The sequence below is a fragment of the Dryobates pubescens genome, chromosome 4 (assembly GCF_014839835.1).
Source record: "Dryobates pubescens isolate bDryPub1 chromosome 4, bDryPub1.pri, whole genome shotgun sequence".
NCBI lineage: Eukaryota > Metazoa > Chordata > Aves > Piciformes > Picidae > Dryobates > Dryobates pubescens.
The window spans coordinates 44,762,279-44,781,733 of NC_071615.1; the positions used below are offsets into that span (position 1 = coordinate 44,762,279).

The 19,455-nt window shown below is 45.8% G+C and overlaps 1 protein-coding gene across 2 annotated transcripts in view; it reads left to right on the plus strand.

Annotated features, from left to right (window-relative positions):
- The window catches only part of CREB5 (cAMP responsive element binding protein 5), a 280,457-nt gene extending 263,447 nt beyond the window's left edge, over positions 1 to 17,010 (plus strand). For both annotated transcript variants that reach the window (XM_009908587.2, XM_054161205.1), the window contains 4 exons: positions 7,134 to 7,457; positions 13,641 to 13,871; positions 14,909 to 15,017; positions 16,217 to 17,010. In XM_009908587.2, coding sequence (XP_009906889.2) covers positions 7,134 to 7,457; positions 13,641 to 13,871; positions 14,909 to 15,017; positions 16,217 to 16,380 — 828 coding nt within the window. In that variant the 3' untranslated portion in view covers positions 16,381 to 17,010. The remainder of the gene's footprint in view (positions 1 to 7,133; positions 7,458 to 13,640; positions 13,872 to 14,908; positions 15,018 to 16,216) is intronic.
- The last annotated feature ends 2,445 nt before the right edge of the window (positions 17,011 to 19,455 follow it).

The window sequence follows — 19,455 nt, forward strand, 5'->3', positions numbered from 1 at the left end:
TGAAGGGTAGTGGCACAAATCCAGGCTGGGTGCAGAGTGGGCTGAGAGAAGCCCTGAAATAGAGTACAATGAACCAGCTTGGAAGGGACAATAGAATAGAATAAACCAGGTTGGAAGAGACCTTCAAGATCACCACATCCAATCTATTATCCAACCCACCCAATCAACTAACCCATGGCACCAAGCACCCCATCAAGTCTCCTCCTGAACACTTCCAATGATGGTGACTCCACCACCTCCCTGGGCAGCCCATTCCAATGGGCAATCACTCTCTCTGTGTAGAATTTCTTCCTAACCTCCAGCCTGAACCTCCCCTTGAGACTGTGTCCTCTTGCTCTGGTGCTGGTTGCCTGGGAAAAGAGACCAAACCCCACCTGGCTACAACTTCCCTTCAGGTAGTTGTAGAGAGCAATAAGGTCACCCCTGAGTCTCCTCTTCTCCAGGCTAAGCAACCCCAGCTCCCTCAGTCTCTCCTCACAGGGCTGTGTTCCAAACCCCTCACCAACTTTGTTGCCCTTCTCTGGACTCGTTCCAGCAAGTCAACCTCCTTCCTAAACTGAGGGGCCCAGAACTGGACACAGGACTCGAGGTGCAGCCTAACCAGTGCAGTGTACAGGGGCAGAATGTCCTCCCTGCTCCTGCTGGCCACACTCTTCTTGATGCAGGCCAGGATGCCATTGGCCCTCTTGGCTGCCTGGGCACACTGCAGGCTCATGTTCAGCCTACCATCAACCAGTACCCCCAGGTTCCTCTCTGCCTGGCCGCTCTCCAGCCACTCTGACCCCAGCCTGTAGCACTGCATGGGGTTGCTGTGGCCAATGTGCAGAACCCAGCATTTGGGTGTGTTAAATCCCATGCCCTTGGATTCTGCCCATTTCTGAAGTTCCTCTCATTTTGGACTTTTTTTTTCCTGAGGAGGTGGAACACATAATTAAAATAGCAGGTAGCACCAACAGCTACAATCCTTGTCTTCGGTACCTAACCACGATCATGTTTCACAGACAAGCAATAAAAAGTTTTCTCTTTCATTCTGTATGCATGTTACTTTCCAGCCAAGATGCACGTTGGGATGTAGCAATGTTGAGTTTACACCTCTTACATGCAGGGATAAAAGACCATGTGCCTGGGCAACGGGACAAGCACAGCACCTTGTGCTATCTCAGACAGAAACCAAAGAAGGCTCTTGGCTTGCATGAAATTGTTCCAATCTCTTGCCCTGAAGACACAGGCTCATCCCCAGCGGGTGTGATTCAATGCAGTCTCCTCATTGAGTGACTTGGGTTTACATCTATAATAACTCTATTGCTCATTCATGATCTCAAATGCTTGGAGCTCATTTTTTGGCTGACTTAGATTTTGCCCAGATACATTCAAAGAATTAATTAGGACCTACACCGATAAAAGGAAACACCAAGCAATCCACTCCACCACGGTGCCATTCTTTAGATGGAGGAAGCACTGTGACAATTCCCTGCTTCCAGAAAGACCCCTACATTCCAGGAATAATGATAACTTCTTTGAGACATTCAGTGAGGTGGCTTCACAGTAAATGTGTGTGTGTTACAGTATCACAGTATCACCAAGGTTGGAAGAGACCTCAAAGATCATCAAGTCCAACCTGTCACCACAGACCTCATGACTAGACCATGGCACCAAGTGCCACGTCCAATCCCTTCTTGAACACCTCCAGGGATGGTGACTCCACCACCTCCCTGGGCAGCACATTCCAATGACAAATGACTCTCTCTGTGAAGAACTTTCTCCTCACCTTGAGCCTAAACTTCCCCTGGTGCAGCTTGAGACTGTGTCCCCTTGTTCTGGTGCTGGTTGCCTGGGAGCAGAGACCAACCCCTTCCTGGCTACAACCACCTTTCAGGTAGTTGTAGAGAGCAATAAGGTCTCCCCTGAGCCTCCTCTTCTCCAGGCTAAACGATCCCAGTTCCCTCAGCCTCTCCTCATAGGGCTTGTGCCTGAGGCCTCTCCCCAGCCTTGTTAGAAGCAGTACTATGACCAATAGCACAAGGAACACAGCACTCCTACCTGCAGAGCACCAATATTCACTGTTCCTAATTCCTCCTAAGCATCAAAGATGAGAGTTTATGTGCTTCTGGTGTCCTGTAGGATCAAAAGGGAATTTTCTTTATTCAGAGGCAGAGTAGGCTGTTCTCTGTGAAAGGTTTCTGGTGTTTTCTGTGCCACTGACAGCCATTAATGGGAATGGCATGACTGAGTGGGAATCACATTGGTTACTATGTTACTTTGATGAGATAATAACAATAATCAGTAAAGGCCAAAAGCCAGGTGGGATGAGCAGCTGCATTGCCACTTGGTAGGAGGTTGGTGTGGAGTGGGGTTTTTTTTAAACTGTGCTATAAAAGGGAGAGAATGGGAAACTGCCCTAAAAAACACTGCCACCTTGTTAGCAGAAATGTCAGGGTTTGGTGGGAGCAGATCTGAGTCCTCTGTCTCAGCCCCAAGCTGTGAACTGCCAGGTACCTGCAGGCTCTGGTGAAGTCAGTCACACAGCTCCTGAGAGACCGGGTGGCCAAAGCATTGAGTCCTGGGTTATCATTTCATTCTAGAGACCATTTGCTAATGTGGGCACTCCAGTAAGATCAGGTTTGATGCCATCTCATTTTGTTTGACACTAAGCTAAAGCAGCTGTTTGCAATTAGCACACATAAAAAGAACAATAACAAAAAAGGCAGCCTGCCCTTCCAGCTCTACACATACTCAAAGCAAAGAGTTCACCAGGTTCTGGTGATTTTCCCTCCCTGTGCTCTAACTAAAACATCCAGACTGATTGATCTTGCTGCAGAGCAAATGAAAAAGGTTTTCATTCCCCAAATGTTTCTGATGGGCAGCAGTGACTGGCTAATAGAAGATGAGCATTGCTCTGTGTGTGTTTGTGCAGACAGGGCTGATCTAAGCACAAATTTAAAGGGAGGTGAGGGCCAGGCGATGGCTGTTGGTGCACTGGGACAGGATGAGGTAGAGAGCTGGTCTCACACCAGCACTGGGATCCAGGGCAGCTGACCCACCCTCCCAGTGGGAAGAGTCAGCAAGGAGCTTGTAAAATACACAGACCAAATGGCAATGACCCCTATTGACTGAAACCAGCTGCATGTCAGACCTCTCACTGTCTCTCTTGATTTGCTATCTCAAATAAATGGAGGTGGTAGAAGGGGCTATGGAAAGAAAACAAACTAATTTATTCTCCTTGCAGTCACACAACACTCGTAAGCCACAGTTTTTACAGCTGAAAAAAATGATGTTTACTTGCAGATTAAGTTTTTCCCCTTTTTTTTGGCTTTGAAAAATCTGAAGTTTAGAGTAAGACAAGCTGCAGTACAGGTCCAGAGGTCTGACAAATATAGCACTGGAAGATTTTGTTAGGTATTCATCACATAAAACTGCTGCCTACCAAGGGCTTGGTTATTTTGTATTTTGGAGCACAAGCCCTATGAGGAGAGGCTGAGGGAGCTGGGGTTGCTTAGCCTGGAGAAGAGGAGGCTCAGAGGAGACATTATTGCTCTCTACAACTACCTGAAAGGAGGTTGTAGCCAGGTGGGGCTTGGTCTCTTCTCCCAGGCAGCCAGTGACAGAAGGACAGAGTCTCAAGCTGCAGCAGGGGAGGTTTAGGCTGGATGTTGGGAAGAAATTCTTCACAGAAAGAGAGATTAGCTATTGGAACGGGCTGCCCAGAGAGGTGGTGGAGTCACCATCATTGCAGGTGTTTAAAAAGAGGCTGGATGAGGCACTTGGTGCCATGGTTTAGTTGACTAGCTGGTGTGGGGTGATAGGTTGGACTTGATGGTCTTGAAGGTCTTTTCCAATCTGGTCGATTCTGTGATTCAGAAAACAAAGTTAGGAGAATTTCTATTGGTACTTTGGCTTAGATGTGCGTGGTGGCTCAGCCCTGTGGGAAAGATCTCAGGAAGTTTTGAAGGAGAATAATATGCAGCATGACTTGACCTATTGATGCCTTGTTACCCCTTTTTTTTAATACACTCCTGACTAACACCAGTTATTCTGAACAGCTTCTTACAGTAACCTGGGTAAGAATTTCGATTCAGAAATGTGTAGTGGGTTGAAATTAGCTCCCAACTAAATTTCAGAGAGAATTACCCCCCAAAATAAAACTGCCAGACCAGCTCAGTCAGAAGGCAAAGGAAGCTGTATTTACAAGCACACTAAACTCTAGAAATATGAACTACAAGGAATCTGTACAAAATATACAATATTTACATGCATTTACAATTCATAAACAACACAAGAACCCCCCTGGACAAAACCAGGGGGCTACTAGTAGCTTCCCCTTCTCCTCTCCCTTTCCCCCTGTACAAGGCAAAAGAGAGAGCAGAGAGTAGCTTGCTAGTACTTAGCCACAAGAACACAGCCAAGCAAAAGCACCCAGCTAGTATCAGCTGGAGCAAAGAAACCAAAAAGAGAAACAGTTAGTGTAGACAACTAACTTCATAGAATCAACAAGGTTGGAAAAGACCTCAGAGATCATCAAGTCCAACCTATTGATTGATCCTAAGGTGGCAGCAAGGAAAGTCTGTGTCCTAGAATTTCATGTTAACCTCCAAAAAGCAGCCTTTATCCTCCTTATCCTACAGCACCCTGGAAAGGCTGGCTGTAAGGCCTCCCCCAACACATTTGTATGATGGGAGGGTCACCTGTAGAAGCTTTACAATGGATTAAATGCAGCAGTAAAAGCTGGCCTGGTTATCGTGGCAGATCTATGGATATTTTGCTTAATGTGGGGACCAAGATCTGCGCAGGAGATACTTGGTGCAGGATGGGACCCAGACGCACCCGGCAGCCAAGCTGTGCTGGCTGTATCCCTGCACAGGAGGGAACCTGTCAGACACCACCTCAGTGCCCTCACCCTTCCTCCGAAAGCCTCGCCAAGGGGGATGGAGGGCAGCTGCTATCTGTGCATAAACTAATCCTGGTTATTGTTTCTCAGCTTCAGCCAGAGCCTGCAGATACAGCACTGTGACTCTGAGCTCTAGGCAGCTTTTGAAACCCCTCTTTTTTCCATTTTTTCCTGCTCCCACACAGCCTGCAGCACAGTGTGGCGTCCCAGGAGCACAGCCCAGCATCTGACCCTTGCTGACAAGCAGTTCATGTTAGTTATCAGACCAACGGGATTCTTTAGACCTTAGCATTATTTTCCCTTTCCATCCAATGGTAATTTATTTACATTCTACCACTTTCCTACTCAATCTGTGGAAAATTTTCCTAGGCATTAGCCTAAAACTGCCACAAAATGTTAAGGGCTACTCAGCTCCTCCATTTTATACCCAGGATGGGTTACTGCTATTGATACCAGATTGAACTCTGGTTTAAGTTTAGAGATAAGGAAGGAGATATTTAACCTCACTGCCAGAGTTCCCTCAGTCCCTCTTTGAGAATACTGACAGGTTGTGACAGATGCTGCAGTTTCTTGAGGAAACCTCTTAAAAGTCATCAGCCTGTATTTTTCTTCACATGAACTGAGGCACTGATGTGTTTTGCAAATGCATCTTTTCTTCTAAGATTTTTTTTCATCCAGTTGATTGATAATGAAATAAAGCACATTTGGATTAATGGATCTATTAGAGTATCTCAGTGGAATGACTTTCATGATGTCTGCAAAAACATATGGGATGCAAAATGTTGAGACTGATACTTTAAATTGACGCTCTTATTCTTTTTGCCTTCTATAACATTTTTTCCCTCTTTTTTTTCTCCTTAAGAATTTGTTTCTTCCTCACTCCCAGGTGCACAAGTACAAGAGGGTGGCAGCTTTGAACACAGGATCCTTTAACTGTGGTCTCGCAGTAGAGCTGCACAGACAGAAGTTATTTCAAGATAAAGTAGACTGAAATTCCCAGCTATAGGTTCTGAGTGTCCTGGCAGTCACTCTCTTTGCTTTAAAGACAATAAGCACAGTGTTGTTCAGTCTGGTCATCGCTCTTTCACTGGCAGATTTTAGCCTTGTTGGCTTGTGACTGTCACCTGTGACCCCAGGGAAAGGTGCACTTCTGTTCCTTGTATCCCTGCTGGTCCTTGCCACCCATAGGTGGCATCTCTTGCTGATGAGCTATCTGGTATTCATTATGTCTGCTGCCTGGGTAATGAATTATGAGCTAGTTGATGGGTTGGTTATTCACAGCCTGTCAGTCTGGCATCTAGTGATGCCATGGATGTTCTTCCTTCAATTTCTCTCTTACCATCCTCTGCTGACTAATTATTTGCAATTACTGAGAGTAAATTAAGCTTACACTAACCTCTTCTGAAATGCAAAGACATAAGAGGTCTTGGGTGGATCACAGAACCACAGAATGTTAGGGGCTGGAAGGGACCTCGAAAGATCATCCAGTCCAACCTCTCCTGCCAGAGCAGGATCACCTAGAGCAGAGCACACAGGAATGCATCCAGGCAGGTCTTGAGTATCTCCAGGCAGGGAGACTCCACAACCCCCATGGGCAGCCTGTTCCAGTGTTGTAGAGTGGTTGATGTTGAGCAAGGTGCTGGACTATGGATGTAAAGAAGGGTTTAGAAGGTGCCCTTCTAGCTGACATCTGGGCTCTACCTTTTGCATGCTCTTCCAGGATGTCAGTGATTTCAGTAGTCCACAGGTAGAATGACACCCACTGTAGAGTGTATTTGAGCCTGAAGAAACACCTCCATGCAATATATTTATCAATTAGTCTTTTAAATAATATCTGTAGTAAAAACAAGTGAACTTTGTCTCACCTTGACTTTAATCAGTTTTTCCTTTTTCAAAGTTGCAAGAATACAAGTTGGATGAAGCCAACGCTACTGAGCTGGCCAAAGAGAAAAGGACGAGAGCCAGTTATTTTTCCTCAGCAGCACAGCAGGAAATGTGTGACTGTTAGATTTCAGCTCAGATGTTTATATCTTTACATATTTATAGTGGAAAACTAGATTAAATCCCAAGAATATGTTCTTTCTCAAACTGAAATAAGATGCCTTTTATCAAGGGAACAGCGAGAAGAAAAGCTGACTAAATCTCAAAGCACAGGACAAGGCACTAGTTCCACAACAGCAGAAATCTGATTCTGATTGCTCAGATGGTCATGTATGACTGTTGCATTTTCTGCCTTGTTCTGTTCCAGAGGCTGAAGGCAGCCCTGACTCACCACCCTGGCGCCATGTCGAACGGGAATATGAACACCATGGGCCACATGATGGAAATGATGAGCTCGCGGCAGGACCAGGCGCCGCACCACCACATGCACTCACACCCTCATCAGCACCAGACGCTGCCACCCCATCACTCGTACCCACATCAGCACCAGCACCCAGCGCACCATCCTCATCCTCAGCCTCACCACCAGCAGAACCATCCCCACCACCACTCTCACTCGCACCTTCACGCACACCCGGCGCACCACCAGACCTCGCCGCACCCGCCGCTGCACTCCGGCGGACAAGCACAGGTAGAGCTTCATACCATGCTGCATAGCTGAATCCTGCTGTTATGTGGAGTTAAAGCCCACTCCCTGGGTTGTATCTTCCTGCTCTGGCAAGGGGGTTGGACTCAATGGTCTTCGAAGCTCTCTTCGAACCCCTAGCATCCTGTGTGATCCTGTGATTCTCACATGCATGTCTTGGTTAGATACAAGCCCTTTGGGCTACTCATCATTGTCTGCTGCTGGTGGTGTGGAAGTGCAAGCTTTATTCAGAATATGGAGTGATGCAACAACTGCTTAGCCTGCTAGACATTTGTAATATTCTACTTTACAAAGGAGTTCCAAGGGTTTTTAAGTTTTCTGAGCTCTGCAGCTTGGCACACATCCTTTTGTGGCTGATGTTTATTAAGGAGACTGGCACATTACATAGGTTGTTTAACGTCCTTGAACCTGAACTTCTCAGATTTAAAGAGCTGTATGTGTTCTACCTGCAGAAATGCATAGCGCAGTCTTAGTGAAGTAAAAGGGCACTGGGGAGTGTGTGTTGGGGGGTGTGTGTGTGCTTTCAAGACTGGACACAGTAGGGGTAGTTCTAAGGTAAGATATATTGCTTTAGAGGAGAAGAAGAAAGGATCCAGCCCTCATCTGCAGAGCATGAAAGGAAGCTCAGATTAGCTGAGAGTGCAGGCAATAGTTGGCGGATGTTGTGCAAGAGAAAAAGATGAAGCCATTACGAAGAGAGAGATTTAAACCAGGAAGGCATTTTGGATGAGAATTCAGTGAAGGCCTCCACTGAATGAGATGGAGGTCTCAAGTTTTGGACCAGATATATTTGCTTCAGCAGTCTGGATAATTCTGTATCTGAACTGAGTGTTTCTTGAACTAATGAACTAGTGAGCACAAATTTGTGCAGAATCGTTTTTAAAAGTAATTCTATTGTTGTCTTAAGATGATAGTCTTCTTCAGCAGGATCACACAAGAAAAGTGAAATTCTGGGGGCAGTGGCTACAATATGTCAGGTCTGGGGAGCAGCTTTAGGGAGGACAAGCAGGCAGTGCCTAGAATGAGAACAGAGAGGAGTACCAGCTGTAAGAAGTTCAATCTGAGGAGTATTGTGTTGCCTGCAAATACCTTTCAGAGAAGCTCTTAGAAAACATTGAAGAAATTGAGAGAATTTGGCTGACATCCCAGCGTCCCACAACATTAACTATTTACTAACATCTAGCTTTATTATTGCAGAGGCTGCAAGCACATGGGATTTCCCTACAGCATTTGCTAATGTAAAATGAATTGTCAGCTTCAGAGAAACAGCCTAAATAAGAGAGCAGCAGACTCCCCTGTGAGGAGATGTCCAGAGCTTTCCTAAGTTTAGTTCAGTGTTTACTTCATGAATTCAATTATTTTCCCATCTGTTAATGAGTTATTTTCCTTGGAGTTGTTTAAAAGCTCCCATAAAAAGACATTATTTCATAACAGAGAAACCAAAAGTAACCTGATGGTTGTCTTGGAGACCCGTGAGAGAGAGGAGGATGAAGTTGTGCTTAGCAGAGTGAGGACTTCATCCATGGCTGACATGAAGGAAGTCACTTAACCTTTCTGAGGCTTTTAAAACAAGGGTAATGGTACTGACACCTCACTGAGGGGCTGGGAGGGAAAAATGCTAATGCAGGTGAGTGAGTCAGATAGCATGCTCTGAGCACTGCTGCAAAGCATCCCTATTACCATTTCTAACAGGTGGGGAGAAAACAGCCACCAGAGAAAACAAACCTCCCAATTTTAAGATCAATGAGCCAGTGACCCTCTTCTGGACTTGCCTGAGCAGGTCGTGTCTTTCTTACACCCTTCCAGTTAGGAGAGCTTAGTCTTATTGTGCTTTGCATTCCCTGTTACCTGGGCACACCAAAAGGCTTGCAAGAGGGCAAGAAGAGACAGAGGTGAGGTGGGCTGACTGGAAGCCACAAAGTTGTCAGATTCACTCTGCGTCCCAGCACCACACAGTCTCTGGAGCTGGGCTTGTGCAGTCAGATGAGCTCTGCTATGGTGGAGGCAACAGGCCCCATCAGGGATCAAGTAGGTCTTCACCTGGACCATACCATGGGTGTAAGTATCACCAAGAGGATGGGAATAGAGGGTGATGGCACAGGAATTCTAGGGTCAGTGACTTGCCCAGGGTGCCGAGCTCGTGCTGCTTGTCTACCCACATGATGCAAAGGCAATGGTGATTTCTGACCAGATGCATTAGTGGGGAGAAAAGAATGATTTGCTGAGTAATAACCACATGGTTATTACTCTCTAAGCTCATCCATAGTCCCCATGATAATGGTCTCTTTAGGGGTCAGATGTTCCAGCAGACATTAATTTTATGGTGCATTTTACTGATTATTAACCTCCTCATGCTTCTGAGCCAGATTCTTCCATTCCAGACCACCTGCCAAATGACAGCATGGTCCACACTGCTGTAAACTGTGTGCTCCCATGCTGAGGTGGTTGTTATTCCACTCCACACCCTTTTGTAATGTCAGAATTCATTTCATGCCTTTCACCTACCATTTTGGCATACAGGAACCCAATGAGTTACACTTTCACAGAACAAGTGGATGAGTATTAGTTTTGTGGTAAGTTGCAAAGAACAGAGAGATGCATTAGATCAAGCTTAAAAGTAGAAATCACTTTCTGGTAGGTATCTTTCTGAGAGACATTTTATCAAGTTGTAGCTACATTGCCTCAACTACTATAAAAATGATACTATTATTCTTGTGTTGGTCCTAAGAAGACTTTGACAGACTGAGAGCTGGGCAGAGAGGAACCTAATGAGGTTCAACAGGGATAAGTGCAGAGCCCTGCACCAGTACAGGTTGGAATGGGATCTGCTAGAGAGCAGCCCCATGGAAAGGACCTGGGAGTCCTGGTGGATAACAAGCTCTGCATGGGACAGCAATGTGCCCTTGTGGCCAAGAGGGCCAATGGGATCCTGGGGTGCATTAAGAGGAGTGTGTCCAGCAGATTGAGGGAGGTTCTCCTCCCCCTCTACTCTGCCCTGGTGAGACCTCACCTGGAATATTGCATCCAGTTTGGGGCTCCCCAGTTCAGGAGGGGCAGGGATCTACTCAAGAGAGTCCAACTAAGAGCCACCAGGATGATGGAGGGACTGGAGCACTGCTCTATGAGGAGAGGCTGAGAACCCTGGGGCTGTTTAGTCAGGAGAACACTGAGAGGGGATTTAATAAATGTTTCCAAATCTCTGAGGGCTGGGTGTCAAGAGGGAGGGGACAGGCTCTGCTCACTTGTACCCTGGGATAGGACAAGGGGCAAGGGATAGAAACTACAGCACAGGAGGTTCCACCTCAACATGAGGAGGAACTTCTTCACTGTGAGGGTCACAGAGCACTGGAAGAGGCTCCCCAGAGAGTTTGTGGAGCCTCCTTCTCTGGAGACTTTCAAGACCATCTGGATGCATTCCTGTGCAACCTGTGCTAGATCCTATGGTCCTGCTCTGGCAGAGGGGTTGGACTCAATGATCTTCATAAGTCCCTAACATCCTGTGAGCCTGTGCTTCTTCATTTCAAACTTGCCAAAGTGGTATTTTAGGCAGAGTAGATGTTTGAATGTTGTTTAATTCTCTTAGTGTCCTATGTTTGTCTTCATTATGGATGCATGATTAGCATCTTCTAAGAAAATATTAACCTTAATTTTAATACATGTTTATTTTCCTTCTTATGTCCCTAGCAGGGCAACTAAATGCTGCTAGAGAATGTCACCTGAACAGTTACTAAGATCTATATATGTATCTTAGCCTAACAGGTTTCAGGGCTCAGAGCTATCTAGTAAGCCTCAGTTAATTCCCCATGTGACATTATTAGTGATGTAATGGCAACCTTTATAATTAATATCTGCCAGAGATGGAGAGAAGATTCTGTTCTTCCAAAAATGGGCTCTGCCTGCCCAAAGACTGACTGGTACATTCTGAAAATAAAACCAATCACCAATTATTCAGGAGAAAATGACCATATGAGAGGGAAGAAAAAAGAATTGTCTCTCTTGTTCTCTTTTTCCACCTGTGTAGCAGCTCCCACTGAGAAAGTTAAGAAACAAGACATTTTACACATGAATGAAAAGGGAGAGAAATGGGATAAGGAAAGCTTTTGGTGTCCAGAAACATAAATAACAGATCTCTGGTCTGGAAAGGTGTTATGTGTGAGAAAATGGAAGGCATTCAATGACATTAAAAGGCCTCTGCACTCAAACATATTGCTAAAGAGGTAGCGTGCCTGGCCTCAGTGGGCAGGGAGCAGATGGCATTCCTCAGCACTGATCTCCTGGCAGCAGCAGGAGGATGCTGGCAGGGACAAGGACCACAGCTGCTGGTCCTGTGTGGTGCTGGCCAGTGGTGCTGTGTGGTGCTGCCCAGTGGTGCTGTATGGTTCTGGCCAGTGGTTCTGTGTGTTGCTGGCCAGTGGTGCTGTATGGTTCTGGCCAGTGGTGCTCTGTGTTGCTGCCCAGTGGTGCTATGTGGTGCTGGCTGGCGGTCCTGTGTAGTGCTGGCAGCTGCTGCTACGACAGCCCTGGGACTCCAACCCCTGGAATGGACAGAGGGTTGGAGATTTTACCAGCAAATGTACAGAGATAATCCCAACTGAAATGATGAAAATCATTCATAAAGTGCAGGGTGGCTTATTTTCACAAGGGTTGTTTTTAAGCATTTCTCTGCTCCTGTGAGAGACCTTCCCTGACTGCGCACCCTCAAGCTGGGAGTAAATTCACCTTTATGCCAAATTGTTATCAGATGCACAGAAAAATTGCGCAGAAAATTGCCACTTTAATTGACACAAGTCAGCTGGGGGAGGGAACAAACTCTTCTTCACAGTTTGTGGTGAGATTCTAGACAGAAAAGCGACCTTGCAAGACGATAGTATCATTTTAATTGAGACAGACAGAGGTGTTAGGCAAACACATGTTAATTGCCGCAATTGAAATTCAGGCCTCAGTCTGACAAAGCGCTGAGTACGTCCACTCCCTCGAGTCAAAAGGAAGCACCTTGGAGGTTTGGGTCTTTGCCAGAACAAGAGGGTTAATTATGAGTCAACAATTCAGGTTTCCAGACTGTTCCAGACTGTGCCACAGCTGCAGCAGCAATGTGAGCAGCAGCAGCAATGTGAGCAGCAGCGGCGGCGGCAGCTCCAGCTGGGCAAAGGACCCATGGGTTAGGATCCTAAGACCCCAGCACAGTCCAGAGCACTGTGGCCTGGGTGCCACAGTAGGAGAGCAAAAGTTGGGTATTCCCAGGAAGCTGGTTATTCCCACGCTGGTTCCTGACAGAGTTATGTATTTCATCTGCCCTGGAGATGGAGCACAGACTATGTGAGGCTCCCCCCACCATGTTCCTTTCCTGTAATAGCATGGGACAGTGACTGTTAGAAGCAGGATCATTACTCTCTTGCACTTGAAAATGCAGAAATACCTATTTTTCTGTAGTTTTCATTGCATCAGGGCTGGATGTTTTGTGCCTGTAATGTCAAAGCCAGACTGCTAAACAGAAAAGACTGCAGCATCCACAAGGGTCAAATGAAAACACCTGGTAAGAGGAATATCCCTTCTCCATGTATTGCAGGGATACCAAAATGCAACTTTGAGTTCAGGTACCTAAATCATTCTGCCCCTAGAATGAGGGACATCAAGGCCTTCCCAGCTCCACTCAGGTCTCAGGTGTAAAGAGCACTGCAGTTCATGTCTCCAGAGGTGGTAAAGCCTGAGATGGAGACGGAGGAGCCTGTGAAATAGGAATGTCCTCAAATTTTGGAGGCAATTTGCCAAAAAAAAGAAAAGGGAAAAAGAGAAAGAGTCAGAGAGAGAAATAAGGCCACTCCGGTCCTCTGCTTTGAGTAAAACAGATGCTGAGAGAAACTTGACGTTTAAGGTTTGAAATAGATGGTGGCAGAGAAAGCACCCGTTTTAACAGCCAACTGTAAGGGGAAAAATATTTTCCCTACTAATATTCAGAGGATTGTTTCACAATGATCTCCCCCTTTGACCACAGTAAGGAATCGCCAGCAGCTAATTCCAGTGGCAGCCGGCGCGGCCTTCCAACATGTGCCTGTTGCAGACCTCGCCAGGGGCAGGACGAGGGTGTGAGATTTCCCTTCCCATTTCAGCATCCTCCCTCTGCAAGGTCCCCCCCTCACCACCCCTGCCAAACCTCTCCATCCCCAGCAGGTTTCACCGGCGGCGGCGCAGCAGATGCAGCCCACGCAGACGATACAGCCGCCACAGCCCACCGGAGGTCGCCGCAGGAGAGTGGTGGATGAGGACCCGGATGAGAGGAGGCGGAAATTTCTGGAAAGGAACCGAGCTGCTGCCACGCGCTGCAGACAGAAGAGGAAGGTCTGGGTGATGTCACTGGAAAAGAAAGCAGAAGAGCTCACCCAGACAAACATGCAACTTCAGGTGCGAGCCACTGTCTGCGCCCCCGAGGACACAGAGAGGCTCTTTGTGCTCGGAGGGGCTGGCGGTGCCTGCAGGCCTTTGCCACCTTTGGGGCTGCCCCCGCACAGCTGGCTCCTAGCAGGAGCACGGGCACCATCAAAGTTGATTAATCAAGATGTCTGCGCTTCAATTAAAGAAATAATTACATTTTAGTGGGAGAAGCCAGGAAAAAGCTGTCTTGGGATTTAGAAACCTTCGCTAGATGGAGGTGTATTTATTTTTTCTTTCCTTGTCACTGCTTTTTGTGGGGATTATTTTTGGAAGTGCCATTAAGTTGGCTGTAAAAGACTGACTGCTTCAGAGCAGGGCATGTAACTGAACCCTTACTCAAAGCCAGCGAGATAGGAGCATAAATAGATCGATCTACCAGTAGGGAAAATGGAGCAGATGGATGAAAATACCCCAAATAATATAATAAAAGCTTTTCTTACCGTGCTGCCCTCCTTATGGTGGGCACTCTACTTCTGCCCCATACAGAGGTGTGCCTGTGTGCTGCCATGAGCAGAAAGACCATGTGCGTAACGACACTGCCCCAAAACACATGCCCCCAAAACACAGAGGTAAGAGCAGAACCCAGGCACTGGATGTAGCAGAACTGTAAGTGGCATGGTGTAGGTGACTGCAGCCCTGCCACCGTGCCCCAGAGCACAGCAAGCTGCCGTTTGTCCCCATGGGTCCGGCCCGCCCCGTCCTGATGCAGAGAGCCAGAGTATTTCCTGAGCGGATTAAAGTATTGCCTCGAATATCTCTGGTGCTGTGAAGTTGGTTCTTTTGTCAGTTTATGTCACCAAACCTGGAAGCCAAACTGTCTTCAGAAGAAGTTATAAGATACTCTCATGGAAAAATACTACCATAAACCCAGCAAGCGAGCACTGAGTGCCATTTTTGCTAAGTTCTTCCAAAGCTGCGGAGCAGTTTCTGTGTTCCTGGGTTTAGATTTTGTAGAAGAACCTGGTTTGAGCTTTATGAGCAAACCAAACCCTCTCTTTCTTTTCCAGAATGAAGTTTCCATGCTGAAAAATGAGGTAGCACAGCTGAAACAGTTATTGTTAACACATAAAGACTGTCCGATAACAGCTATGCAGAAAGAATCGCAAGGATATCTAAGTAAGTAGCTGGTATGTTTGCAGTGTCTCCACACTCCTCACAGGAAAGCAAAGTTTCCAATTCCTCCCTCCAGAACCCCTTGTCGGTCATATTATCACTTGAACCTCTCTTCTCAAACATCATCTGAGCCATCCGGTCTCCTGCCCTTATTTTCTAAGCCCTGCTCAAAACCAGAAACCAAACCAAACCAAAAAGCCCTGGTTTGCCTCCCAGCCAGCAGAGCTAGACTTCCCCACCCCTCCCTTCTGCAAGGAGATGCACACGGATGGACACTCGCTCCCCTGTGGAGGATCCCGCTTGAACTCACAGCTCCAAACCTGCAAGAGTCCTCCTCCTGGGCACAGCGCTGCCAGCACCTTAAAATAACTCTTGAAAGGGAAGTTAAAAAGGAAAACATTGCAGTCCCCTCCAGCGAAAATGGTCCTGTGCTCTGAGAGTGGCACAGACCAGGCGTGGCACAGGTTTCCAAGGTTTGTTAACCCTTTCTTAACTCTTATTGCTCTTTTTCCTTTTTGTTTTTTGAATTCTCATCACGTGGAGACGCTGCATGGATTCCACCTTGGTGGTGCATTTGACGAATGTGGTTAATTTAGGGTCAAACTAGCTGTAGAACAGCTCAGAAGAGCCTCGGGGGGTTAATATTTGCTAGATTGCGGCATTCTCTTAAAATAGAGCCCATTCCTGTCTCCTCTGCATCACTATGCATCTGGCTCTTTAGCAGCACTCAATGAAAAAAAAAAACCTACATAATTGCATTACATGCCTATCAACTGTTGCTTGAATTAGATTTTCTGTGCTGCAGTGCACTGCACTCTATTTTTGATTCATGCTGGAGCAAATAAAGCATTTTAAGCATCCCAACTGGTTTTACAGACCTTAAGATGTCGGACGTTGTTTTTATAATCATTAAGGTCTTGGACTTTTTTTCAAGGTCCCACCTCCTGAAGTCAGGTTGATACCTGAGAAGCTGGCTTGAAAAACAAAACAAAACAAAACAAAACCAAACCCAGGAAAAGGACAGAAGACAGAGAGCACTGGATAGCTGTGTATTTTGAAATCCTGGGACTTGTGCAGGCCTCAGGTTGTTAACGTTGCTGCTGTAGTAGTACATCCCTTTGCCAGGAGTGTCACTCAGCCTGGGCTCGTTACTCTGATGGAAAAATGAATGTGTTGTCTCTGTGCCCTCACTTCCTTCCCAGGTCCTGAGAGCAGTCCTCCTGCAAGCCCGGTCCCAGCTTGCTCCCAGCAGCAAGTCATCCAGCACAACACCATCACAACCTCCTCCTCCGTCAGCGACGTCGTGGGAAGCTCCACTCTCACCCAGCTCGCCAGCCACAGAACAGACATCAACCCCATCCTTTAAAAGTGGTTGATCAGAAACTGCTAGGGGAGTGTGGTAGCATATCAAAGCATCCTCTGTGCTAAGGACTTTTGCAACCCTAACTCAAGCCTGGAAGATTCCTCAGTTCTTGAAAGACTCTGGCTTTCATTTTTATAGTTATTAAAATGTCTTTTATACTTAGTTACATAAAGGGAGTTATGCAATTAATATGCTATCAGCTTGAGAAATGCTTTGGTGCTTTCTCCAGTTTTTTTGGTACCAGTTACTTGTTTATAAACCTAACTATTTCTGTACATAGTCATGTTTCCTTCCCACCAATCTAGCCTGAAGCCTCAGAAATAAGGAGTTGTGTTAAACTGCAGCTTGTTAACCAATGTGAGGCATGAAAAATATTAAACAGAGTAATACATAGGTAACTAGGAGTAATTAGGCTATAAATATAGAGAGAGGGCATCTGCTGACAGCATAATAAAAAATGAGTTAGCATTGTGCTATCAGCAGACTCCATCTTGCATGCAGAGCCTCTTTCAAAGCAGTTATATAGGATGTGGCTATCAGGACAAAATCAAGCCCAAATAATGTGCTCTTTTGTCTAGCTGTACCACTTCTTCTCTCTCCCCTGCCCTGGCCTTTTTCTCCTCCACTTATTCTTGCACCTTCCTTTTCCTTTCCAACCCCTCAGCTTTTTTTTGTGCTCCTGCTTCTTTCTTGTTTTTTTTTTTTTTTTCTCCTTTCTTTACATTCTAAGGCTTTCTTGCTTCCCTCTCTTTTTCTCAAAGAATGGTGATGAACAAGCAAAAACTTCAAGCCCACCTAAAACTGTCAGCACGGCTGCTGCTTTCACTAGCTCTTCACCTGCAGCTGGGCTGCGAGGGGCGTTTGGCTTTTAAAAACAAACAGAAATACTCCTGATTTAGTGTTTTTAATAAACAGCAAAAGGTGAAAGCAGTGCAGCCCCAGGTGAAGCGGGATTGAGAGCCAGCTGTGTTGATGCTAGCAGTCCTGTAAAGCTTTGGTGGCATGGTAGAGGCATAGCGAGCAACACCTGAGAATCGCGGCAATTCTTTTGCACTGCCAGTCATTAACACAGAAAACGCCATGTAGCATGTAATCATTCGGAAAAGTTCTGTTCCCTAACCTGGCTGCGCCGCTCCAGCAATGAAAGCTAACAGTCTCAGGTTTCAGGGGCTATAAATGAGAAATAAATCAGGGTAACGGTTCTGAGCGCTTGGAAAAATGCCATTTTGCATTCCCACGGAAAGGTCTGCGCTCCGCGGCCGTTCCTTTAAGCATCCGCCACCGATCCCGAGCTGGGAGCTTTAACGGCACTTACTGCCCGTTTGCCAGGGGTAAGGAATTGTCTCTTTAGGATGCTGCAGAATTTTCAGAAGGCATGCAGCCCACAGAAAGCACTGCGAGAACAGTAAAGCCCTCTGCTACAAAATTCACTCCTTTAAAGAAGGTCTGGAAAAGAGCCTTATGCCACAGTTAAGGTTTTTGTTTGGACTCCGGGCCTGCCCCGTGGCTGATTTACATCCCCGGGTGGTACCACCGATTGGTAAGAATATCAGATGGAGGTGATGCCGGTTCGTTACACTGCCTTTCTGTTTACTGGGCCCCGGGTTTGCTCTCAAATCTGTCTGCAGCAAAACCTCCTGCAGCTTATGTGGGGAGCGGGCTCTGAGCCGGTAATAAATGTTGTAAGATTTTGAGCTGTACCTTTAACAACAAAAAACTAATTCACATTACTCCCAGCAAATGCCCTAGCTTTGAACACGCTTTGTTCTGAAGCAAAGTTCTCCTCCTCAAAGACTGTGTCTTTGGTTTTTAGAGGAACCATGAGTTTTAAAAGGGTCGCCCCTCTGTGCAGCTAGGAGAGTGAAACAACTGAAGCATGAGGTGCTGTACAGAGCAAGGCTCTCCTGGGAGGGAAAGCAAAATTCTGAGAATCATCCGTTTCCAAATTAGTTCTTGTCTGGGTAACTAACTTTTGATCAGTATTCTTTTCTTTAACAGCTTGCTTTCCATTTATGCAAATACATTCAAAAGAAGAAGATTTTTAATGTACAGTGTAAATCTTGACTTGATTCTATAGTCTAAGAACCAAAAAAGAATTACGAAACAATACAAATGTAAAGGATTTTCTATTATATTTTAGACAGACATATACTTTTAAAGTGTTTAAATACTGAATCTATGTTTTTTTTCTTCTTCTTCTTCTTTTTGTTTTAACCTCGAGTTGTAATAGCTAAATGGTTTTACTTCATCACAGCTCCCAAGGGAACTCTTTTCGAATATGCAGGCGAGCAAAATGTTCCAGTTGAGTATCCACGATGTAAAAAAATAGAAGCCAACAACCAAATAAGCATTTCCCCTGCGCCTGAATTTCATCATTCACCATGAAAAGGAAAATGCCACTGCAGGGTTAATTTGAAAACACTTTTCCCTCTATATGGGTAGCACTTGAATACATTAAAAACTAAAAATCAAAGTTGCTGGTAATATTAGAATACCCAGTTGAGCTACACCGCACTAGAATTACGGTTTAGCTTCATTTCATTCAGTCTCCTCAATTAAAATATTTAGCTGTTAAACTGAAAGCTGTCTACATGAAAAAGACAAAAAAAAAATACAAAAACCTTGCCTAAGTTTTGTTAAATTCAGCAACTTGACAGTTTGACTGATGTGTATTATATATAGCTCAATTATTTCTTTTTTTAATGCTAACTAGGCAAGCCAACCACATGTTGGCCTAAATGTGTAATTACAATGAAATGTCTCCTCTCTATACTATTGGCCTTTAGGTATAATCCTTGCTAGTGATGTGGAAATAAGTAAAGGATGAAAAGCTATTTGCTATTGCTTCTTGTAACTCTGTCGCAGGTTCACAGGCCGAGACAACACGCAGCATATTTATATCGGCTTTATCATCGGTAAAAGGACCAACTGTACCAGGCACCTTATATTATTCATCAGATTTGCTTCCACATTCAAATACTCTTATTTTCCAGGGGGGGTGATCCTGCAGCCTTTCCTCAAACTGCTGGTAACCAACCTGGCACTGGAGGCTGCCTGAGCAAGGGCTGCAGGAGAAAA